The 25,151-nt window shown below is 36.4% G+C and overlaps 1 protein-coding gene, 2 long non-coding RNA genes and 1 other non-coding gene across 4 annotated transcripts; all 4 read right to left on the minus strand.

Moving 5' to 3' along the window:
• Positions 1 to 815: 815 nt before the first annotated feature.
• LOC109177238 lies at positions 816 to 21,006 on the minus strand. The gene is made up of 3 exons (XR_002053550.1): positions 20,994 to 21,006; positions 12,311 to 12,318; positions 816 to 919 (listed from the first exon to the last, which is right to left on the minus strand). It is a non-coding gene; the product is annotated as an uncharacterized LOC109177238 (long non-coding RNA).
• Positions 2,480 to 2,561, minus strand: TRNAS-AGA. Its single transcript has one exon. It is a non-coding gene; the product is annotated as a tRNA-Ser (tRNA).
• A 1,028-nt stretch (positions 21,007 to 22,034) lies between the features above and the next one.
• On the minus strand, positions 22,035 to 23,834 carry LOC109177247. Its single transcript, XM_019326563.1, has 7 exons — positions 23,650 to 23,834; positions 23,479 to 23,580; positions 23,076 to 23,160; positions 22,780 to 22,914; positions 22,590 to 22,661; positions 22,248 to 22,372; positions 22,035 to 22,146 (listed from the first exon to the last, which is right to left on the minus strand). The coding sequence occupies exons 3-7, from the start codon at positions 23,142 to 23,144 to the stop codon at positions 22,035 to 22,037; spliced, it is 513 nt and encodes a 170-aa protein (XP_019182108.1). The 5' UTR covers positions 23,145 to 23,160; positions 23,479 to 23,580; positions 23,650 to 23,834.
• Positions 23,835 to 23,884: 50 nt separating this feature from the next.
• Positions 23,885 to 24,847, minus strand: LOC109177237. The gene is made up of 3 exons (XR_002053549.1): positions 24,766 to 24,847; positions 24,460 to 24,521; positions 23,885 to 23,944 (listed from the first exon to the last, which is right to left on the minus strand). It is a non-coding gene; the product is annotated as an uncharacterized LOC109177237 (long non-coding RNA).
• Between the last annotated feature and the right edge of the window lie 304 nt (positions 24,848 to 25,151).

The raw sequence follows: 25,151 nt of genomic DNA on the forward strand, positions 1-25,151 counted from the left end.
GAATAATTTAATTATATATATTAATTTAAAAGTAACCTATTAAAATGTTTGAGATGATGTAATAAATTAATTACCATATATAAAAACAGTCTATTAAAAGGAAAGATATTTATTTATATAATAATTATTTGCATTCTTCCAAAGGCTGAACCCCAACCCTAAATAATAATAATTATTTTCATATGAACATATGTAACTGTCAATTCCATTATTTACAATATACATAATACACTTTAACAATGTTAAAAAAAAAAAAAATTAACAATAACTACTACAAATTTATAGGCCGTGCATCGCACAAGTATCATACTAGTGCATAATTAAGTGAGAAAGGTAAATCTATCAAATTTCTATAAAACTATTAACTTGGTAACTATAAAATTATAAGTTTAAGTCTCAATGAGAACAATCTATTAATCTTTTGTATTTGAGTTGATCAGCTCACCTAAGCAAATTTAACTTCTTGTAGTCCTTTACTTTACTAACTAAGGTCATAAAATGAAAATTTTTGACACAAAAATAGTGAGAAAATAAGTTGCACTTGATTGAAGTCTAATTTTTCTAATTGTTTATTGTTAGAAAATTTCTATATACGTACAGAACTAAAAAAAAATTAGTAACTGACTAGAATTATTACTTTTGGGAACTCAATTTTTTAAAGGCAAATTTTTTTGTGACACTATTTTACGAATCTCAATTTGTGAGATTAGTCGAATCAGGAGAATGTGGGTCTTATGGTATATAGAGTTAATAATATTATTTCCTGCAAACGATTTATTACAGTTTTGCTATAACTATAAGTGTATGTGTGGAAACTATGAAAATGACTTTTGGAAAATGTTTTTTTTTTTTTGAAAAATGAGTCATTTTTCAGAAAACATTTTCATTTCCAGTATTTGGTTGCATTCCAGAAAACTGTCTTGGTGTGTTTAGTTTCTTTTTGTAAAATGAGCAGAATTGTATAATTAAACATTTTAATTGTTTTGTTTAGAATATAACAACATTTATAATAATAATAATAATAATATAAATGAGGGTAGTGGTGGTGATGGTGGTAGTTTGCTTCTGTTGGTGCCGTGGTGAAGGTGGTGATAGTGGTAATGGCGGTTGTGATGGTGGTGGTAGTGCTGATGGTGGGGTGGGGTGGCGGTTGTGGTGGTGGTGACCGCCGACGGTGATGATGCTGGTGTTGGTGGTGGTAGTGCCGGTAGGCCTGTAAGTTGTGACCTAGGACCTGCTTGAACACCTTGGCCACCATTCGGGTGTAGGTGGCACCTAAATTTTTGAGGCCGAAGGCCATGACTTTGTAGCAATAGATCCCTTCAGGTGTGGTGAAGGTTGCTTTCTCCTCATCGGCCTCATCTATGAAGATCTGGTGGTATCCCTTGAATGCATCTAGAAAGCTCATGAGAGCACATCCCACGGTCTCGTCCACCAATTGGTCAATGTTTGGTAGGTGGAAGGGGTTCAGAGGGCAAGCTTTGTTGAGGTCCGTATAGTCCACCCACATCCTCAAGGTGGACGGTTTTGGTGCGATGACCACGTTGGCTAGCCCCTCAGAGTACAGGACCTCCTTGATGTGCCCTATCTCCAAGAGGGTGTTAACCTCCTTTTTCACGAATTCTCTCCTCTTAGCGGAAAGGTACCTCTTGCACTGCTGGACTGGCTTGACCGAGGGGTCTACGACCAATTTGTGTGCGATCAATCTCTATTGTCCGAGGCAGTGGAGGTTTGCGATAAATCTCTATTGTTAACGTTTATTGTTCATGGCAACAATTCAATATAAAAATTTATGAAGTGCTCATTTTGTTTAAGTTCACCGAAAAAACATTATATTTGAGTGATCAAATATAGTGTTTTAATCCATTTTATTTTGAAACATTGACGCTACAACGCTCCTAGAACCCGGAGAGGTATCGAATCGATTTTAAGGACAATATGTGGTACACATGACTTGAATTTTCTTTTGGAATTAGTTTCTCCGAAATTTTAATCCGTAACTTATTTTATTTTATTTTATTTTATCGACTTATTATCTTACAAAAAATTATATTAAAAAAAAAAGCGACAAAAAGCTACTATAAGATAGAATTTTCTTATACAACTATTAAAAGTTCCCGATCATCACCGTGTAAAGTTGATGAACAAAGACTATAACCTTATGTCCACACAATGTTGAAGGTATAGGTCGACATTGATTGATTTTGTTCATGAAGTAATCACCGACTCCTGGTGATTTAATTATTTCAAAAGTTGAAATATGATTCCTTTATTTAGTATAGGTCGACATCGATTTTGTTCATGGAATAACATTGACTCCTGGTCATTTAATTATTTCAAAAGTTGAAATATGATCCCTTTAATAGTAAAATAAAATGAACATATTTGGTGTTTACGTGGCTTAATCCTTTATTCGTTTCGTTCCTGCCTGGCTAATACACAGACCTCTGTTTCTCTGACCGAAGGAAAATGAAACGTTCGTGGACGGCAGGATTCGAACCTGCGCGGGCAAAGCCCACATGATTTCTAGTCATGCCCGATAACCACTCCGGCACGTCCACAAGTTGGTAATCATTCAAAACATAGCCTATTTAAAGATTCTCACAAATTACCACAGATAGAGAACCTTAGCATCAAGCCCTTTAAGTTGATAACTTTTAACTATTTTATGCTATACTTTCCTCCTTATAATCTTTCATATCTACTATATACTAATAAAAGTCAAAAAGAGTTAGACCTATAATGAGTAGAAAAAATGTCCGTCAAATTATTAAATCAAATGAATGACTTAGATTGTTCAAATTTTAATTTTTTTTTTGAGATTTTCAAATTTATCCTTAATTATATGCTTTCAATAAGAAAGGTCTTAGGTTCGAACTCCATCACAATCAAAATTTCCTTAAAAATTATATTCTCCGTTAATTTACTCACTGATTTTAATAAAAAATGTCTTAGGTTTGAACATCATCCCAATCAAAGTTGGCATAATTAGTACTATATTTTACTATTATTAAATAAAATTAGTTTTCTACGCGCTTTGCGCGAATGAGATAATGCTCAATGGTTATTTTAAATAAGTATTTCAAAGTATATCAATGCAATATTATATAGAAGATGTTCATGCATAGGTAAATAAATGTTGAATTTGTTTATTTAAATCAGTAATTTAAAGTATATAAATGCAAGATAATATATGAGAGATTGATTATATATAACTGTCACAAAAATAAATGTTTGCAACTTTGTAATAACGTTAGTCTAAGTACTTAGTCTAAAAGCGATAGTCTAAATAAATACTAATTTTGGTTTATATTTCTCTAATTCTCTTTTGGATAACTTTGTCATTATCTTCATCTTCAGCACATGTCTTTTTTTTTTTTTTTTGGTAGTGTGTCATGTGCAATTGGATTATTGGTGGTAGCATAGAGGGATTCATCATGCAATGAGATTATGGTGTAGGAAGTTTTAGATTTGCTTTATTGTGTATATGACTGGATCTTAGTTGTACTATAAACTCTTTATCTTGAAATAAATTTATACTAACGGAATTTAAGTTTATTTAAGAGAAGAAAATAATATAATAAAGGGTAAATAAGAAAAAATCATTAAAAAATACTAAAATCAAAATAATATGAACCATTCATCTTAAGAAACAATTACCACCAACAATTTTTTAATTCCAGTTAAGGGCCTAATATTATTGACTCTTATTAGAATTGTATTTAGATAGATAATTTAGTAGCTACAATAACAAATAATACATATGCATTTCTTTAATTTAGAATTATGTGTCTACAATGCCTTTATTCAAAAAAAAAAATTCATTATCAATAAATTAAATATGAGAAATAATTTCATTAGTTATATTGTCATTATTTTTCTATAATGTAAAAATTCTTTACATTCAAATTCATCAATTGATTATATTCACTACATTGTCCCTACAAATCCTACAATGCCTTTATTCAAAAAAAAAAATTCATTATCAATAAATTAATTAGTGAAATAATTTCATTAGCTAGTTATGTTGTCTTTATTTTTCTCAAATGTAAAAATTCTTTACATTCAAATTCATCAATTGACTAGATTCACTACATTGTCCATTATCTTTTTTGGTACACTATTTTTTAATTAAATATCAAAGTTATAATACAAAATAATATTATATATTTATTTACCAAGTATTTTATTAATACTATGAAAAAATAAAAACAAAATAATTAAGCCAATCATATTAACTATTTGGGAAACTACCTCGTAATGTCCTTGTTTGGCAATCAGCCGTTAGCGATTAGTGTTAGCGAATTGTGTCAGCAGTTAGCAAATAGCTTATTATATTAGAGGGTTTAACCAGCAAATTATATCAACAGTTGGTAAAAAAATAATTGAAAAAATTAATGGTTTAGATTAACATGTAGAATAACGAAATGGTATACATATATTTAATAATAATAATAATAATAATAATAATAATAATAATGATTTCAAAAAATAATAATAATATTAATAATTTAATAAAAGAAATAAAATAAAATAAAACAAAAATAAAACATAAGGGAACCGAACGTTCGACTCCCTTTAGTTTTGTCATTTTTCTCACATCGATAGAAAATGTGGCATGGGATCCTTGAGGCTCCTATAAAAGGAGTCTCAAGGCTCCAATTTATACATCAAGCTTGCCCATCCGTTGATGGGAAAGCAGTGAGCCAGCTAAACTTGTTGTTGTCATTTAAGAAGTCGAAACGGCTCCACAGTAAACATTTTTTTTTTAAATACAAGGGTGTTTTGGGGAAATTATTCTTCAAAATGCTAAGTGAAAACGTTGTAAATGGCAGTGTTTGTATTTGTATTTTCAATTGTTTGGAATAAATTGTTGCTCACAACTGTTAAATAACCAAACACTTTCTTTAGCGTTTTGTCTTTAATTTGGGTAACATCATATTTACCAACCGTCCAATATCTTTGGGTTACATTATATTATTTTTTTAAAAAATTTTTACTACTTCATCTAAATTATTAAAATTAGGAATTTCTTTATCCATAATAATTCATTCAACAATAATAGTTGAACTAAATGAACCCTGAGCAAGATATCTACACACCATTAGTATTCGGACTACCTACAGAGTTAGTATTGTTATTATCAAGTAAACAAGTTATGAAAATGGTACTATTCAAGAACCATATACAAATATAATAAATATTAATATTTTATTCAATACTTCCACATGAAACATGTAGAGGAGAAAACTACCACTGTAAAATATCAACAAGCGCTTGCAAGATCAAGAGTTGTACAACTAAGAACAACAGTAACACAATTGCAAATAACACAATACCAAAAAAAAAAAAAAAAAAAAGACAATGACAAATAGTGAAGATGACGAAGACAACGACAATGCTACTAAAAAGAGAATTAAGAATACTTAGAAAAATTGAAACCAAATGTAGTATTTATTTAGACTACCGTTTTTAAACTAAGTAGTTAGACTATCGATTTTATAAAGTTGCAAACATTTATTTTGGTGACAATTATAATAAATCTCATATATTATCTTGTATTCATATACTTTGAGTTACATATTTAAATAAACAATAAACAAATTCGACATTCAATTACTTATATATGAACTTCTCACATATAATCTTGCAATGATATACTCTCAAATACTTAGTTAATTATAAATATTCGGCATTAACTCATTCGTGCAATGCGCGTATAAAACTAGTAGTTTCATATAAGGTCCGTTCAGGAACACAACATATTTGTTTAGCGCACGGTGATTTTAAACATAAAATGCAATTAGAATGAGTCATTTTGTTTAGTAATAAATAGGAATTGAAATCAAAATAAATATATAATACATACATAATATATATATATATATATATATATATATATATGTTTAAGTTCCAATGCGGGTGAATGCTTCCCGTGCAGTTGTGCGGGTGATTAATGTGCGTGAGTTTTGTACTTAAGGTGCGTGAGCCTTGTGCCTAAGCTACGTGAGTTGTGTCCTTAATGTGCGTGAGTGTGTACTTAATATGAGTTGTTGTTAAAACTTTAAAGTGCATGAGTTTTGTGCTTAATGTGCATGAGTTTTGTGCTTAAAGTGCGTGAGTCTTGTGCTTAAGGTGCGTCAGTTTTGTACTTAATGTACGTGAGTGTGTACTTAATGTGAGTTGTTGTTAAAACTTAAGGTGCGTGTGTTTGTGCTTAAGGTGCGTGAGTTTTGTGCTTAAGGTGCGTGAGGGTTGTGCTTAAGATGCGTGAGTTTTGTGCTTAAGGTGCGTGAGTTTGTGTTCTGAATGTATTTTATTTGTGTGTTTAATTTGCGTCTGTTGTGTACTTAAAGTGCGCCAGTGTAATGCTTAATGTGGTCTACCCGCACAACCGCACGGGAAAAAACACCCGCACCTGATCCCTTCCCTATATAGATATATTTGCATATATATACATGTGTGTGTGTGTGTGTAAATTAAAATAACATATTCAATACATAGATAATAACATTTTTTTCATTTTTTCTCCATTATTTTTTATTCCACTCTTTAAAAGTAGGGGAGTAAAAAAGATAATGAATTTTGTAACTACTAAACGATTCAAATCCTAGGATAGCAAAAGTAGACAAACAAATAGGGCTGGGCATTTTGGTTTGGGTTACTCGAATCGAACAAATCCTAGGATAGCAAAAATAGACTAACAAATAGGGCTAGACATTTTGGTTCGGGTTACTCGAATCGAACCGAACCAAGAAACTGATTAGTTTATATATATATATATATATATATATATATATATATATATATATATATATATATATATATATGTATATATGTATGTATGTATGTATAATAGTAATAACTAATAAACTAAATTACTAACCATAACCCTAATTCCCTCACCAGTTCACCACTTCACCGTTCACGACTTCACGCCTCGCCTTATGGAGTTCACGCACTACGCAGTCCGCCACGCCTCCGCCCTCCGCCATACCTCCGTCTTCGCTGTCACGCCTCCGTCATCGCTGTCACGCCTCCGCCACATGATGGCGTCGGTGACCCTGGTCATCATCATAGCGGTCTGGTACCTGGTGAGGTGCGTCCGCAGGTCCATCGCCCCCCGGTACGCCTTGATGGTAGGAAAGCGGAAGTCTTTAGGGAGGGGCTCCTCCATGATGTCCCTCGTGAAAATGGTGGACAACACGTCCTAGGGTTCTAGGGACCCATCCCTCTCGTCAAGCTTCTTTTGGAGCTCATTTAACCTCTTCCGAAGCTTCTCGACCTCGTCACGTTATGAGGTCAGAGCTTGACCATTGATTTCTTCCGACCGCTCGATCTAGGAGGTCCATTCTCGTCGCGGTTGGGCACGGAGCCCGTGGCTCGACGACCTCCGAGAGCTTGACTCCTGCCGTGGTGGGACCCTAGGCCCACAACCTTGCGACCTCTGGGCGTATGACTCCCCCGCTAGTGGCCTGTTAGCGATTGGTCTTGGCCCTAGCCTATCTCGAGTTGTTACGCAGGTGCCTAACCTTTCTAGGGCGGGCCTGGTTTGGGTTGGTCTCCCCCTGCTCTTTTCTTGTTGTCGTTGTCGACCTCGGTTGGTGCCACCTCCCTCCCGCCTGTCTGACGGTCGGGGTGAGTGAACTGGAATGTCATTCCAGTTTGCATTCCAAGTGGATGAGTTGTTTACATTCTAATTTAATAATGCAGTTGGATGATTCTTCATCTTATCATCAAGGAACCACTCCAAGTGATACTCCAAGTGAGGCAATTGAACAATCGGTCGGGCAAAATAGTAAACGTTCAAACAGTGGATTTCCACCAAAACCAATTGCTCCAAGGTATGAGGGATGGACTCACTTTACTAGATTGGATGACAATATGGATAAGTGTACATGTAATTACTGCCATAAAAAATTTAAGTGTGCAATAATTGGTGGCACTAGTAGCTTGAAAAAACACATAATCAAAGATGTACTGCATATAAGGACCATCTTGATGGTGCAACTCAAAAAAAAAATCTAACAATACATGAAAGTGCAAGTGTTGTTAAAGGTGGTAGTAATTCTAGTAATCTTGTGGTGGTTGGGTTTAATCAAGATGCTTGTAGGAGGGTAACTGTTAAGATGATTATTTTGGATGAATTGTCTTTTTGTTAAGTGGATGGAGATGGGTTTAAACAATTTTGTAGTGTTGTTTGTCCAAAATTTATTATCCCTTCAAGAAGAACAATGACAAGAGATGTAGTTGAATTGTACATGAAAGAAAAAGCTTTATTGAAGAGCATGATTAGTGAGTCAAGAGTTTCTTTAACTACTGATATATGGACTGCAAGTACTACTACTGTCAGTTATATGGTTATCACTGCTCATTATATTGATGTGAACTGGCAGTTGCATAGAAAAATTATCAGTTTTAAACCAATTTCTTATCATAAAGGTGAAAAATTGCAAAAGAACTTGAGAATTGTTTGGTTGATTGGGGCATCACCAAAGTTTTTACTATCACAGTTGACAATGCATCTGCCAATGATAGTGCAATTAGGATTTTCAAAACTAAATTGAAGTGTTGGAGAGAGGACCCATTGATATTGGGTGGAGATTTTATGCATGTGCGTTGTTGTGCACATATTTTGAATTTGATTGTGAAGGATGGTTTGGCAGCGGTGGGTAGTAGTGTGGTTAGTGTTCGTAATGCAGTGAAGTATGTGAGATCATCCAATTCTAAATTTCAAGCATTTCACATACGTACTAAGCAAGATAACCTAACCAGAGGGAGTTTGATTTTAGATTGCAATACTAGATGGAATTCTACTTACCTCATGTTGTCTACAGCTCTCAAGTATAGGGCAGCATTTGACCGAATGGCTAATGAAGACAAATTGTATGATGCTTACTTTAAAGAAGATGAAAATGGAAAGAGAAGGGTTGTGCCACCATTATCAGATGATTGGGAGAATGTCCGTTGATTGGTACAATTTTTGAAATTTTTTTATAATGCGACTTTGACTAGAAGTTGTTTACCTTTGACTATAGTTTTTCACTTTAACTATAGTTCTAAACCCCAAAAAAGAGGGGAAGTTATTTTTCATGAAAACAAAGATAATTTCCCTTTGACTAGAAGTTGTTTACCTTTGACTATAGTTTTTTACCCTTTGTCATACACAAAAATTAATGGGTTATTTATCCATACCCCACAATCTAAATAATTAAATTAATGCATATAACTCATTGATGGTATTAAGAGACCGTCCCTATTACACAATACTTTTTTTTTTTTTTTTTTTTGAAAATCCCTATCACACAATACAATTGGATAGAAATATTGGTAAAACAGTGAAAAATAAATATAATATTAATTGATCGAGAAATGCTTCTTACCCATACAAAAATTACACAATTTTACAATAGGACTATAAATAAATAAATATGGCCAAATCCAGAAGGCTCAAAGGCAATTGAACGCTGGTTGGTTAATGAAGTGTTCAGCACTCTGTTGAAGGAAATCCGGAATGGTGTGTGCAAAAGAGCTGATGATGAGCAACAAATCACAAAATAAAACTTAATGCACCATCCGGGAATCAAACCCGGGTCTATATTGTGGCAGGGTACTATTCTACCACTAGACCACTGGTGCAACTTGTTAAGCTAATCGTCTTGTATCTATACTATATTATCTTCGATGGGCATGACTATTTGCATGGGACGTGGAGAGCGGAGACAATGGATGGTAGGCTACTTGACTTGATAATCACAATAGTTTAAATTCAACTTCCTATTGGAGTTATCTATTAACTTTTTAAATTTGAGCTGAGTATTAACTATCAGCAACTTATGCTGGTTTATTATTTCATTGTAATCCTTTGACAGATAAGACCACAAAACAAATTTTACCCAAAATACACATGCATTCGAGTAGTGATTGTAAACTTTCTCGTAAACCAAACCAGCGGAACTTCATTCTCTTTTACTTGTGTTTTAAAAGAAGGTTAAGTAAATTGAGATAAATTAGGGGGTTGCGGGAGGTATGAGATATTAAAAGATTGTACTGTAATTGTTATTATTGTCTTCAATATTTTTTCTACCGTCTTCATGTCACTTATGGAGGCATACACAAAGCCAGAACTTTCACTCTCCTAAAAGAATAAAATAAGAAATACCGTTCATAAATCATAAATACTTTCTTAACTTAAGCTCGATTCCATGATTTCTCATTTAAAATAGTCACTTTATGCCATTTCACCATAAAGTCTTTGGCTCATGAATACGTGTTATAAAATAATAGTACTCCACATAGCTAGTTTTTAGAGTATTAATTTAATAGATGAGAAGTCTGCTTAGTTTGTATTATCCGAAAATTAATTCAAATTAATTAAACTAATTAGTATATTAATCACTACTCATTCGTACATACTTTATTATATTACAAAAATATTAGTGTCTTTCATTAGCTCAAGACTCTAAAAAATATGTGAAAAAATACCCAAACTAACAACAATATAAAAAATTACGAGAAAAATCAATCACCTATTTACCACCCCATAACTACCACCCTACCCTTCACTAGGGGTGTGCAGCGGACGGGTTCGGGCGGATCGGATTGGGGAACCGTTCATTCGATCGGATTTCGGATTGGGAAAAACTACCCCAATCCGGTCGAATTAAGAGGGAAATCCGCGGATACGGTCGGGTGGGGGTCGGATTTCGGTTTGAAGTCGGAGTATAAAACATACAAAAAAAAAAAAAACTGTAAAAATGTTCAACAAACTTAATAACCCTAAAATAAATTACCAAAGCTATGTAGGCATTTAGATACACAATTACATATTGCAATTTCCAACTTTGGCTCAAAAAGCAAAAATGAAGTTCACAAAAATACACACAATCAACAATTCTCAAACAACACTAAACTACTAAGTACTAATTACTAAAGTACTCAGCAGTCAGCAATCAGCATTCAGCATTAGTCACCATTCACCAATCAGCATTCATCCATTCCTCATCTTCCTGCTCAATTATAAAACCATTAAAGGCTTTAAACTTTAAAGCCAATAAAGACAAAGAGAAGTAGAGGACTAATAATAATTAATAAGAAAGGCTCAGATTGCTTTTTTTCATATCATTTTAGAGTTGGGGGCAAATTGCTTCATGAGTTTTGTCTCAGAGCAACATACCAAACACCCAAAGTCCTTTTATTCAGACAAATGGTGGAAGCATCATCATAGCCATAACTAAACAGAAAGGAGAATATGAGAGGAAGGGAAGTGATATACCAAAATTCCAGAATACCAGAGATGTAACTGAGTAAGGGCAGCAACATTTATAAAAAAGTTACCAAGCTACTTAGCAATTAGCAGTTCTGGAATCTTACCTGAGTTGCCTCAAAGAGTCCACACATTTATCAATCAAACTAAACAGAAAGTCAGAAAGCATTCAAAGCAATGTTATATAAAAGTATTACAGCAATTGTTGGGAGTGTTCCAACCGTACTTGGTAAAGAACCAGCAGCTCCAGTGGACAATTCTGCACAAAAAGGAAAAACAAAAAAGAGTTTAGAAAAGGTAACAATTAACAATTTATAAAGTTGAAACCTAGAAAGTTAGAAAAAAAAAAAAAAAACAGTACCCTTCTCTAATCTTTCAACATCATCCAAGTTTTCCTCAACAGAGATTGGATGATTGGGTGCCCTCAACCAATCTTGTGCACATACTAGGGCTTCAACAATTTTAGGAGTTAAGGAACTCCTAAAGGCATCTAATACCCTACCACTAGTACTGAATGCACTCTCAGAGGCAACAGTTGAAATGGGAACAGCCAGCACATCCCTTGCCATTCTAGAGAGTATAGGAAATCTATCACTGTTGACCTTCCACCATCTTAAGACATCAAAGTCCACATTTTCTTCATCTTCCACTAATTTTTCACTTAGATAAATCTGGAGTTCAGTTTCTTTACTGCTTCCACCAGACTCCATTCTCTGTTTTTTAAGCTGGCTTTTCATTCTAGCCTGAGGTTTTCCAACTGAAGTTTGAGAATGGACAGGTTCAGATTGGGTAGATTGCAATTGCACAGTAGGGGATGCAGACTGCACATGGTAGGTGGCTGTATAATCATTAAACAACAGAACCATAGAAGATTGAACCTTTTCAAAGCATGATTTTCCTTTTTCATCACCATATAACTGGGCAAATTGGGCAGGCATGTACTCAATCTTATCCCTAGGATCCAAAATATTGGCATAGAATATCAAGAAGTTCATTTTTTCAGGATCTCCCCAATATTTTTCAAATTTTTGTTTCATATGGGACCCCATTTCCTATAAAACAGACATAACACAGAAAAAATTAACACAAAGTCAAACACAATTCACAGATGCATACAAACACATTCAGAAATCAGAAAATGTTAACAATTTACCTTTTTAGAGGTTGAAACAGAGTTAACCATGTCATCCAGCATGCAACCTAAGTCAGAAATCTCAGAAAAGAAAGTATTTGAAGTGACATAGAGAGAACCAGATATTCTCACAGTCATCTCATAGAAGCCTTTCAGGAAATTGACTAAGCTTTGCACAGAAAGCCAATCCATAAAATTTGGAATAGAATCAGATAAGTCAGCATTCAATGAGGCATCATTCTCATAAGCTTCAAAGGCCCTCTGGTACTGAAGGGCAGTGTTGAGCATCATGTATGTGCTGTTCCATCTTGTTGGAACATCAAGTTGTAATGCACATTTGGCTTCCACCCCATTAAGCACAGCAATCTCTCTAAACTTCTTAAGTCTGGCAGGAGAACTGCTCACCCATCTCACAACATCTCTAACTTTCTTAACAGAAGGACCTGCATTTCTCAACCCATCCTGAACCACTAAGTTCAACACATGGGCTATGCACCTCATGTGCATATATTGAACCCTAACAGAAGACCCACCCCAAGACAGAAGTTTTTTCTTGAAAAACCCCAAAGCTGTGTCATTTGAAGAGGCATTATCAATAGTAACAGTGAAGACATTTTTAATCCCCCAATCAAGAAGACAACTCTCAAGGGCTTTGGCTATGTACTCTCCCTTATGAGAAGAAATTGGGACAAAGGAAATGATCTTTTTGTTAAGCTTCCACTGATCATCAATGAAATGTGCAGTAATGCACATGTAATTTATCCTTTGGACAGAGGTCCATGTATCAGTGGTCAAGCTGACCCTTTGGGTGCTCACCCTAAACAACTTTTTTAAGCTTATTCTCTCATCTAGGTAAATCTAGTAAATGTCTCTAGAAATGGTCCACCTAGAAGGGATTTGAAACCTAGGACAAGCAACTAAAATGAATTTCCTAAAGCCATTTCCCTCAACAATCCTAAAGGGAAGTTCATCAACAATTATCATCTCACACAATGCCCTCCTAATAGCCTCTTGGTTGAAAACCCAAGTCCCCAAAACCCCCTCAGAAGCTTCTGTTCCAGAGGCATTAAAGGTGAGAAGAGACTGCCTTGTGTCCTTACAATGAGGATTTTTTAGGCAGGCCTTCATATGGTTTTTCAATGAGGAAGTGCCATGCTTTTTACTTTCACATTTATAAATTTTTGCACAATAAAGGCATTTGCCCTCAACTACTGGTCCCTCAGTTTCACCTTCAGCAGGTGGAGCACGGATCTTTTCAAAATGATCCTATACTATAGATCTAGACTCCACCTCTTTCCTCTTCTTTGTAGGAACAACAGGAGGAGAAGACATAGGATTTGTCTGAGGATTTCTCTCAGTACCTTGAGCTTCTACTCCATGCTCCTCATCAGTTGAGGTTGGAGGGTGTCCAGATGCACTGATGCTTTCCATCTATAAAGATGGGCATCAGTATCCAAATAAAGCAGACAACCAAACAGCATGTGAGATTACAAATCATACAATCATATTAAAGCTTCCACCATACAATCATACATAGAAGTATTACATATTACTTTCAGTTAATTTCACATGTCATCATGTATGCAGAATTGCACATAAACAATTTAAGGGTCACATATCCATAAACTTAATACAATTTACAATTTACAATTTACAAAGAAATCCATATTCAGGCATTCAAGCTAAGTGGATGTATGCCACTTCATAATGCTCATCATCTATATGGATTTCACACAAAGGGGCTAGGGCTTCCACCAAATTAGGGACAATTACACCTTTAAGCCTTTAACTCAGTTAGTCAGTTACACACTTACAGATTAAGCTTCCACCAACAGATTACAATTTAGTGACAAGTGAGTAAGTAATCTGGAACTTCTCAACAGATCACAACATCACAGTCTATACAAATCACAAAATCACAATAAGAAAAACACTAATCAAACTATCAAACTAACAATCATAAATTAGAGACAAGTGAGTAAGTAATCTGGAACTTCTCAACAGATCACAACATCACAGTCCATACAAATCACAAAATCACAATCAGAAAAACCCTAATCAAACTATCAAACTAACAATCTTAAATTAGAGACAAGTGAGTAAGTAATCTGGAACTTCTCAACAGATCACAACATCACAGTCCATACAAATCACAAAATCACAATCAGAAAAACCCTAATCAAACTATCAAACTAACAATCTTAAATTAGAGATAAGTGAGTAAGTAATATGGAACTTCTCAACAGATCACAACATCACAGTCCATACAAATCACAAAATCACAATCAGAAAAACCCTAATCAAACTATCAAACTAACAATCTTAAATTAGAGACAAGTGAGTAAATAATCTGGAACTTCTCAACAGATTACAACATCACAGTCCATACAAATCACAAAATCACAATCAGAAAAACCCTAATCAAGCTATCAAACTAACAATCTTAAATTAGATACAAGTGAGTAAATAATCTGAAACTTCTCAACAGATCACAACATCACAGTCCATACAAATCACAAAATCACAATCAGAAAAACCCTAATCAAACTATCAAACTAACAATCTTAAATTAGAGACAAGTGAGTAAGTAATCTGGAACTTCTCAACAGATCACAACATCACAGTCCATACAAATCACAAAATCAGAATCAGAAAAACCCTAATCAAACTATCAAACCAACAATCTAAAAAACTAGGGTTTAGAGAATAGAGATTACTTCGTTTCTCTAAATTAAACCCCCGAGAACAAAGGGCTTCGATTCCTAGCCAGCGAACTGCAATCCACCGGAGTATCGCTCCCACCGGAGACTCGCTTGGGGCTTGAGGGCTACCAGAAACGAATGGGGCTTGAGAGCTTCCACCGGAGAATAATAGCTTCCACACTACAGACACTCACACTCTCAGAGTCTCAGAGAGACTGTCTGAGAGAAGCTGAGATTCTAAGAACTGAGAGTTCTCTGGAAGAAGGGAACGAGAGACTGTGAGAGAACTAGGGTAGAGAGAAGAGAGAAGTCAGAGAGTTCTCTGGAAGAAGGGAAAGGGCGAAGACAGAAGAGCTGCGCAAATGAGACTAGGGTTTGCGAATTCTCCGCTACTTCTTCTATATATACTTAGGCTACACGACGTCGCATTATACGTAGGCTTAGTCTAATTCGGGTGATCGGACGGGTTCGGGTGGAAAATATACCCCCCTCCCCGACCTAATTAAACCGGCGTCGTTTTCCTCCTCGGTTCGGTTTTGCCTGATCGGGTTCGGTTCCCGGTCCATTCTTGTGTGTCGGGTTCGGGTCGGTCGGGTTGGGCGGGTTGGGCGGGTTATGCACAGGCCTACCCTTCACCCGATGCGGTAAGGACATTATATTATGGGAGCATTACCCATGGCAATTGGAAGGTAAAAATATGCCATAGTAACTATCAGGAGTATTGGATGATCCGGATGCTTGACACGTGGCAAAATCCAACCACCTTGACAGTTTTGTTAGTTGCCTTCATCAACTGCCATTTCAACAGTTTTTCCCGCTTTCATCTAAGTGTATAAACATGTTCCTGTACTCTTGTTCAGACTTGATGAATTCAATATACACAATTCTCCTTTCTTTCTTCTCTCTGTCTCTTGGAAGCACTAATCAAAACATGTTATCAGAGCTTCACATTGGTGCTCCTTGAGAACGTATCCATGGCGACCTCTGTGGGAAATTGGCCTTCAATTGGCAATAGAACGACTCCAACAACGCCAGCCAATCATACGACAACTGCTCCGATGACAACTGAGAACCAGAATCAGATACCTTCCTCCTCTAATCCGGCTGCTGGATCAAACCCTAGAGAGGTAACCTTCGATCCAGACAACCAATCGAATCCGTATTTTCTGCATGCTAATGAGAATCCAGCTCTAGTTCTGGTTTCAACGCTCATGGATGGATCCAACTACCATCCCTGGGCTAGGGCAATGACGATGGCCCTGTCTTGTAAGAACAAGACTGCCTTCATCAATGGTAGCATCACCAAACCCTCCCTAGATGACCACAAATTTCAGGTCTGGGAGCGATGCAACAACACTGTTGTGTCCTGGATAGTGAGGTCTTTATCTCCTACTGTGGGTAGAAGTGTTCTCTGGATAGAGACTGCTTATGGAATTTGGGACGATCTTAGGCGAAGATTTAGCCAACAAGATTTGTTTCGGACAGCAGAAATAAAGAGTGAGATATACCAGACAAAACAAGGAGAATGTTCTCTAAATGAATACTTCACTAGGCAAAAATTGCTGTGGGATGAACTTTTGATCCTTAGACCTGTTGTCTTATGTAATTGCAATCCAAAATGTCAATCTGGAAAGAAGATAGATGAATTGAATAGCCTAGCTGAGAAAGACAAACTATCAGTTTTCTTGCTTGGATTACATGAAAGATATACTGGGGCAAAGAACCAAATTATGCTAATGAGACCCATCCCAGATGTATGTGAAGCCTACTCTATGATAGCTCAGCAAGAAAGGCAGTTCCAGATGAACACGATAGGTTTTGGGAGTCAATTGTATCAAAGTGGGGAGAACTCAGCTACTGGAAGCATATTCTTGACTAATGCAGACCAGAGCAATCAACAGAGCTTCAAGAGGTTCCCCACAAACAGCAAGAAGCCTGTGTGCACCTATTGTGGCTACACTGGACACACACATGATAAGTGTTACAAGAAGCATGGCTATCCACCAGGGTGGAAGCCAAGATCAAAAGGCCAAGGGTCTATCAATCAAGCTCAAGGGTCCCTAACAGTACAACCTGCCTCTGATGTAAATTTTAATCAAGAAGACTTCAAAAGATTCTTAGATTTTATGCAGAAGCACAAGCCACCAGGTGGGCACCAGAGTACTCCTCTTGATCAGCCCTCAGCACAGGCCAACACCATATCTGGTTCCACCATTTCCTTCTCAGGAAACCAACTGGAAGGTATGAACCCTTCATCTCACTTGGCTGTTTATAGCAAGAATGAGTGGATCTTGGACAGTGGTGCCACTCACCACATTGCTTGTAATAAGAATCTGTTAAGAAATTTAGAAGAGATTCATCATATGCATGTCAACCTGCCCAATGGCACACAAATTGCTATCTCCCACACTGGAACAGTTCATCTATCTGATGAACTTGTATTGTATAATGTTCTTTATGTCCCTGGATTCCATTGCAACCTAATCTCTGTTGGTGCCCTCATCATGAGCTCTAATTGTGTTATGAAGCTTCACACTAACAAGTGCCTTATACAGGATCCCACCCTTGGCAAGATGATTGGAATGGCTGAGCTTCAAAAGGGATTGTATCACTTAGTCTTCCCTACTACTCCTTATGTTTGCAATGTAATCTCTACTGTAAATAAATGTAATCTCTGGCATGTTAGACTAGGACATGCCCCTTATACCAAACTACAATTTTTGAACAGAATGGACCCCATCATTCATATGAATAAAAGTCTTGTTTGTGACTGTTGTCATTTTGCAAAACAGAAAAGACTCCCCTTCCAGTCTAGTACTTCTAACTCTGTTGCTTGTTTTGATCTATTACATATGGATATCTGGGGTCCATACAAGGCTGCTACCTTGCATGGTCATCACTACTTTCTCACCATGGTAGATGATCACAGCAGATCAGTGTGGGTTCATCTCATGAAAAGCAAATCTGAGGTCAGAAATCTAGTCACAAGCTTCTGCAATTTGGTTGAGACTCAGTTCAACACCAAAGTAAAGTGCATCAGGACTGATAATGGGTTGGAGTTTGATATGGTCCAGTTCTTTGCTCAGAAAGGAATAGTCCACCAAACCTCTTGCACTTACACACCTCAGCAAAACAGCAGGGTGGAAAGGAAACATGGGCATCTTCTCTCTGTTGCAAGAGCCCTCAGATTTCAAGCATGCCTGCCAGAATGCTTCTGGAGAGAGTGTATACTGCATGCTGCTTACATTATTAATAGGTTGCCATCTGCTGCTATCAATCATCAAATACCCTATCAAGTCCTGATCAATAAGCAACCTCAGTATCAACACATAAGGGTCTTTGGATGCCTTGCCTATGCCACAACAGTTGGTCCAAAGTCTAAGTTTGATCCCAGGGCCAAGAAGTGCATATTCTTGGGATATACCAATGGTATTAAGGGTTACAAGCTTTATGATATCCAGTCCAAGGAAATATTCATGTCAAGAGATGTGTCATTTCATGAGCACATTTTTCCATTCAAGCAGATTCATGTGTCAAGGAAGGAATTCTCTCAGGATGTATTTCCTGTTATTAATGAGATCCTAGAAGAAGCTTCAGAAATCCCACAGCTCAACAGACCTATTGCATATAACCCAAATGCAGTGTCTAAGAACCCTGGTCCTTCCCTTGGAGTAGAACCTGATACTGTATCTGAGAACCTTGATCACTTCCCAGCTGAATCATCATCAGAAGTTGCTCCTGAGGAATCCACTCACAGTCCTACTTTGGCTCAGCATCAACCAGATATCAGAAAGTCAACTAGACAAAGACAGTTTCCTTCATACTTGAAGGACTATGTGTGCCACAACACCACAGTAAGAACTTCTCCTCATAATATTACCAAAACCTTGAACTATGACAGGCTTTCACCCTCCTACCAGTCATTTGTCATGAATATTTCATGCCACACTGAGCCTAAGAACTACAAATAAGCAGCTCAACATGGTCATTGGAGGAAAGCTATGGAAGAAGAGATATCTGCTCTTGAAAACAACAATACTTGGCACTTGACAGAACTGCCCCCCAACAAGAAGAAAATAGGTTGCAAATGGGTATATAAGATCAAGTACAAATCAGATGGAAGCATTGAAAGATATAAAGCTAGGTTGGTGGCAAAAGGGTACACACAAACCTTGGGAATTGACTACCTTGACACCTTTAGTCCTGTGGCTAAAATGACTACCATCAGGATGTTCTTGGCCATAGCAGCAGCCAAGAATTGGCACCTTCACCAAATGGATGTTAACAATGCATTCCTTCATGGAAATCTAGATGAAGAAGTGTATATGGAACTTCCACCTGGATTTGAAAAAGGGCAGAGCAATCAGGTCTGCAAGCTTAACAAATCCCTATATGGATTAAAACAGGCTAGCAGGCAATGGAACACAAAGTTGAATCTGGCTTTACAGAATATGGGGTTCAAGCAGTCTCAACCTGACAACTCTCTGTTTGTAAAAGGAGAAGGCACATCCTTTGTGGCCTTACTAGTATATGTGGATGATATAATTGTGGGGGGTGCTGATTTGAAGTTAATAGAGCAGATCAAGGCACAACTTAATGCCAATTTCCAAATCAAAGACCTGGGAGCTTTGAGATATTTCCTAGGATTGGAAGTGGCAAGACAAAAGAAGGGTATAGTCATCTCCCAGAGAAAGTATGCACTGGAATTGCTGGAGGATGCAGGCTTCATAGATGCTAAGCCTGTATACAGTCCTACAACTCCATCCCAAAAACTGAGCAAAGATGCAGGGACTCCTCTAGAAGACAACACTCAGTTCAGAAGGATAATAGGCAAGTTACTATATCTGACAATCTCCAGGCCAGATATAAGTTTTGCTACTCAACAACTCTCACAGTTCCTAGACACACCAACTGATCTACACCTTCAGGCAGCTCATAGGGTACTACGATATATAAAAAGTGCCCCTGGTCAGGGCCTCCTATTTCCAGCTACATCCAGTCTCAAATTAAAGGCCTTCTCTGATTCGGATTGGGGAGCATGTGTGGATACTAGGAGATCTATTACTGGTTTCTGCATTTTCCTAGGAGAATCCTTGGTGTCATGGAAATCAAAGAAGCAAGTGACAATCTCAAAGTCCTCCTCAGAGGCTGAGTACAGGGCCCTAGCAGCCACCACTTGTGAGATACAATGGCTGTTTTATCTTCTAGCTGAGTTTGGTGTGCAACATGATGCAGCTGCAGCTCTCTACTGTGACAGCAAATCGGCCATTGCCATTGCTGAGAATCCAGTCTTCCACGAACGTACCAAGCACATCGAATTGGACTGCCATCTTGTCCGGGAAAAACTGCAACAACGAGTCATCAAGTTATTTCATGTATCGTCTGCAAACCAATTGGCAGACATATTCACAAAACCCCACTGTCCAGCCTCATTTCACACTTATGTATCCAAGCTTGGATTGTTCAATCTATACAATCCAGCTTGCGAGGGGCTATCAGGAGCATTGGATGATCCGGATGCTTGACACGTGGCAAAATCCAACCACCTTGACAGTTTTGTTAGTTGCCTTCATCAACTGCCATTTCAACAGTTTTTCCCGCTTTCATCTAAGTGTATAAACATGTTCCTGTACTCTTGTTCAGACTTGATGAATTCAATATACACAATTCTCCTTTCTTTCTTCTCTCTGTCTCTTGGAAGCACTAATCAAAACAGTAACAATAGATTATTTCACTAAGTGGGTGGAAGCAAAATCTTTGGCTAGTATCATGACTTTGTTACGACTTATGATTAGTACGGAATAACATATATTGTTGAGAAAAATGCAAGTCAATAAATAATATTGTGGCTATCAATCTCATGATGCTTCAGTCAAGGTTTAATATTCACCACAAAGTGATAAATGGCTAAGATCTTTTTATTATAGTATATATGTGGCCTTAATTGTTTGGCCTCCACGTACTATTTAAACTAAAGTTATTCCTTGAGTTTATGAAATCAGACATTGAGATTGTCTGATATATTATTTTTGTCTCTTTATTATTCTGAATATGATGGGTAAGTTCTAATCCTTGCTCTGGGTGCAGGAGACATGGATTGTTGACTTGTTGTGTTAATCTTCGGGGACGATGTCGTTTTTATGAGCCTGCACCAGTAGTGACGAATTCTCTTCTACAATAATAATTATACCATGTTATAACATTTCTTATTTTCACATTATCAATCTAATTTCTCCAACATTTAGAAGGGTTGGCAGCCCAAAGCAAGTCATTACTGATATAATGGTAACAATTCGATTGTCCAGGACTTAGAGAATTCCAAGGCATGACATAAAGCACTCAAGGGTAGGAATGGTGTACCCTCAAGACAACGAGTAAGTTAAGAACATGAATAGAAACATTTCTATGGGATAAAGAATTGAAAACGATGGAAGATGCTGGCTCGAGATGGGTAGACGCCAGGAACGAGTGAAATAATAAAATTGTCATTACTTGTCCCCAATTTGGAATGTTCCACTGCTGGAAATCTGCCGATTTCCGACCACCTGAAAGTGGTCGGAAATGGCCTTTCCGACCTCTTTTCCGACCAATTTTGGTATTCGGAAAAATCACCCTCGCTATATCCGACCACCGAAGAAGTGGTCGGAAATAGCCATCACTTTTCTAAGGCCGTCGAAAAAAATACCAGGAAAATAGTCGGGCGGGTTCAGATTTCCCGACCACCGGTGGTCGGAAATATCGACCACTTTGGTGGTCGGAAAAGTGGACGTAGTCAACAAAAAAAATTCATTTCACCACAGAGAACCCCCTGTAGTGAAATGAATATATATTGTTGGAAGCTGGTAAGATATTTGCTACAAAACATATAGACATTTCATACACTTGAAAAGAATCCATTCATGAATATATAGTTGAAAATTTAACACAAGTCAATCTAGAAAGAAAAGGACAAACTATGATACACGGATGCAGTTCTTACAGCTTCTTCATCAATTTCATGTATGTTTGATGTCAGCTTCTTACAGCTATAAGTTATTGCATGAGGGCTGCAAGAATTGCAGACAGACGCTTAGGATGACATGTATGTTTGATGGATTCGATGAAAATAAGCTAAGGTTAACTTAATATGAGGAAATTACTTAATTACCTTTCCAAGATGGGTTTGTCTGAAGTGAGCAAAGAAGTTATCCCTCCAGTAGCTCCAAGAGCAAAGAAGAAGAACATTCCAGCAAGGAGTTTGGGATGCAAGTCTTTGGCTTTTGCTCTTTCCTCCTACACATTCATTGTACACCAATTTGAATGAATACTATATATGTACCACTATGTTGTGTCATGGTAATAACTATCTTAGAAACGATTTCATTAAGCTGCCTCTATATGATATTCGTATACCCAATTTAGAGACAGGCCGGAACTATAAATATAAACAGATGGACATTCAAGAACCCATCCAATTTTGAATACAAAAGATAGATTGCATAGTTGTTACCACATCATCAGAAAACCGGATTATGAATCCCAGGTAAGTTCCATAACCACCCATGGCAAAGAGCACAACATCCTATAAAGTGGAACAGCAACAATAACAACATTTAGGGAATACTAAATAAATAAATGACAGTAGATGCAATCTTAATTGGATCAATGGAATGGAATTTCCTTCAAACAGACAAGTGTACCATGTTGGCGGGATGGCCCCAATGCACGAGCCAGTCAGGAAGATTCCATGATTTAACGAGCTCAACGAACAGTCCAAACACAGACCTCACAGCTCCAGCTGACTTCAAATCATCAGTTTCATTGTGTGGAATCACACAAGTACCCTAAAATGATACCAACATGGAAAACATTTAACTATCCTTGCTTGTTTACTGAAAAAGAGAAGTAGAAAAGGTATTTCATGTCAAGCAAACTCTCATATTTTCTTTCTCTTCCAGTCTTGGTAGATACCAATGGACCATCCAATAGAACTCACCCCAATAACAACAAAGCAATGATGCATTACTAAAACTGACCTTACAAACTTCTCTTGCCGGTGATTCATATCTTCAGTTCATCCACTAAAATGTCCATTTACAAGATCAATTTCAAAACTCCTTTATATAAAAGAAATTCTTCACTTAAACACCTTGCAATGGAGCAAGAAATAGGCAACTAAGATTTCCTACAAAAACTATGAAGCATGCTGAGCGTACAGCATAATAAGATTACTTACAGGTAAATTAGCTAATAATCAAGTGCTTTCAGAGAAATAACTCAAATTACTAGAGCAAGAAACTACATTAAGAATTAAACTACATGGCAATTCATCATAATATTAGTATTATATATAAAATATGGATAGTAATTAGAATCAAAGAAAGGCTTGCTTCACCAACATGGAAGGCCGAGCATCGTTCACCTCCGGCTTCCTCCAAGTCTTCACTGTCTTTTCCTCAAGAGAGCGGGAATGGCCATTGCTGGCTTGCTGCTTCCAGCCCCTATATGGAAGAATACTCACAGTCATTTCAGTCTGATGCATAAATTGCTTTGTTTGGTCAATTGGTTACCTTGTAGAAAGACGAAGTATCATCTGTTTGTGCATCAGGCCATTTCTTTGCATCAAGATCCATCACTAAGCCAGGTTCCAGATTTGTTATAACCACCCGATATTAAACCCAAGTAAAATAAGAATCAATCTAGCATACACGATTTGTTATGAACACAAGCATGGCTATGCATTTTATGTTTACCTAGATACACACCTTAAGTGGATTAAATACAACCATCACTTGAGGTGCTGTTTTATTTAGTTCTTCTCTAATATGATACTCAAGACAGTCTATTTATATCATAGTCTGGTCACTGCATGTGTCGGTCCACTTAATCAGAAGATACAGAATGAAGTTCACATTTTCCATATATGAATATGCAGATACACTGCTTTCATGTTTACCGGCTCCATGCAAATTAGGAGAGTAGATTGGAACGACTGCGGATTTGCACCACTATGTGCAGCAATTTGACATTTTGTCTCACTGTTTTCAAAGGGGGAGGATATCAGTACTAGCACCAAATGATGCATGTAATGTGACAGATTACAGTATAGAATAGAATGTTAGGCAAAGGAAGTTTTACACCCAAATGTTTGCTTTAATTCTAAACATTCAAAATGTTGGAGTGTGAAGCTTATTCAATTTATAATAGCTTTGGTAAGATGAAAGTGAAAATAACCAGTCCAGTAAATACATTTGATCTATTTTATACAAGGAATTTACAAGGAAGAAGAATAAAAATGCAATTTTTAGCACAAAAGTTTCAGACTTTACATATAATTAAAAGAAAGGGAAGTGAAAAGGGCTGAGGGTATATAGTATTACCCGTATTAATTCTTTATATATGCCTTTAACCCCCAAGATCTAGATATCTGTTGGGATGCCACCTTGTGTAGCATAATTAAAAAGTTGTATTCAAATAATTTACATCTTATAATTATAATTATAACTAATTAACAAAATAAAATAAAATTAAGTAAATGACATTGCATTCTTCAAAATAAGGAACAAATTAAAAGATAAGTCACTTTCATATGATGTATAGGTAGATGTAGATTAAGTAAAAGATTCACCCGATAAACATAAATAAATACGACAAATATAGATTAATTATTTATGCAGTGTACTTACCTTCACAATGTCTCCAACCTGAAGCTTCTTCCAAGGAATACTCAACCATTTTTTATCTCCATAGATGTCTACACGGTCTAGATTTCAAACAATATGCACTCCTAACAATAAAATCAAACTAAACAGCATTCAATTAAAGAGCTAATGGTAACAGAACATTATGATATATACAAAAAAAAAAAAAAAAAAAAAAAAAAAAAAAAAAAAAAAACCAACACCAACAACAAATGTATGAGAGAATTACGTTGGAAATCTTATGCAATAGAAAAGCTATATACATAATTCAATATACCAGGTAGCTGATCTAACTCCAAATTTAAGTTTAATGTTTTTTTTCTTAATCAAAATGCTAAGCAAAATGCTAAGTTAAATTTAACAAATCAAAA

The sequence above is a fragment of the Ipomoea nil genome, unplaced genomic scaffold (assembly GCF_001879475.1).
Source record: "Ipomoea nil cultivar Tokyo-kokei standard unplaced genomic scaffold, Asagao_1.1 scaffold0804, whole genome shotgun sequence".
NCBI classification, from domain to species: Eukaryota; Viridiplantae; Streptophyta; class Magnoliopsida; order Solanales; family Convolvulaceae; genus Ipomoea; species Ipomoea nil.

What these genes read in the sequence shown, in the direction of transcription:
- LOC109177247 (XM_019326563.1), bottom strand. Translation starts at nt 23,144, where the DNA reads ATGAATCACCGGCAAGAGAAGTTTGTAAGGTCAGTTTTAGTAATGCAT. An exon ending in ATTGCTTTGTTGTTATTGGG is followed by an intron (nt 22,915 to 23,075) that starts GTGAGTTCTATT and finishes TAGGGTACTTGT; the next exon opens with GTGATTCCACACAATGAAAC. An exon ending in GACAAACCCATCTTGGAAAG is followed by an intron (nt 22,147 to 22,247) that starts GTAATTAAGTAA and finishes CAATTCTTGCAG; the next exon opens with CCCTCATGCAATAACTTATA.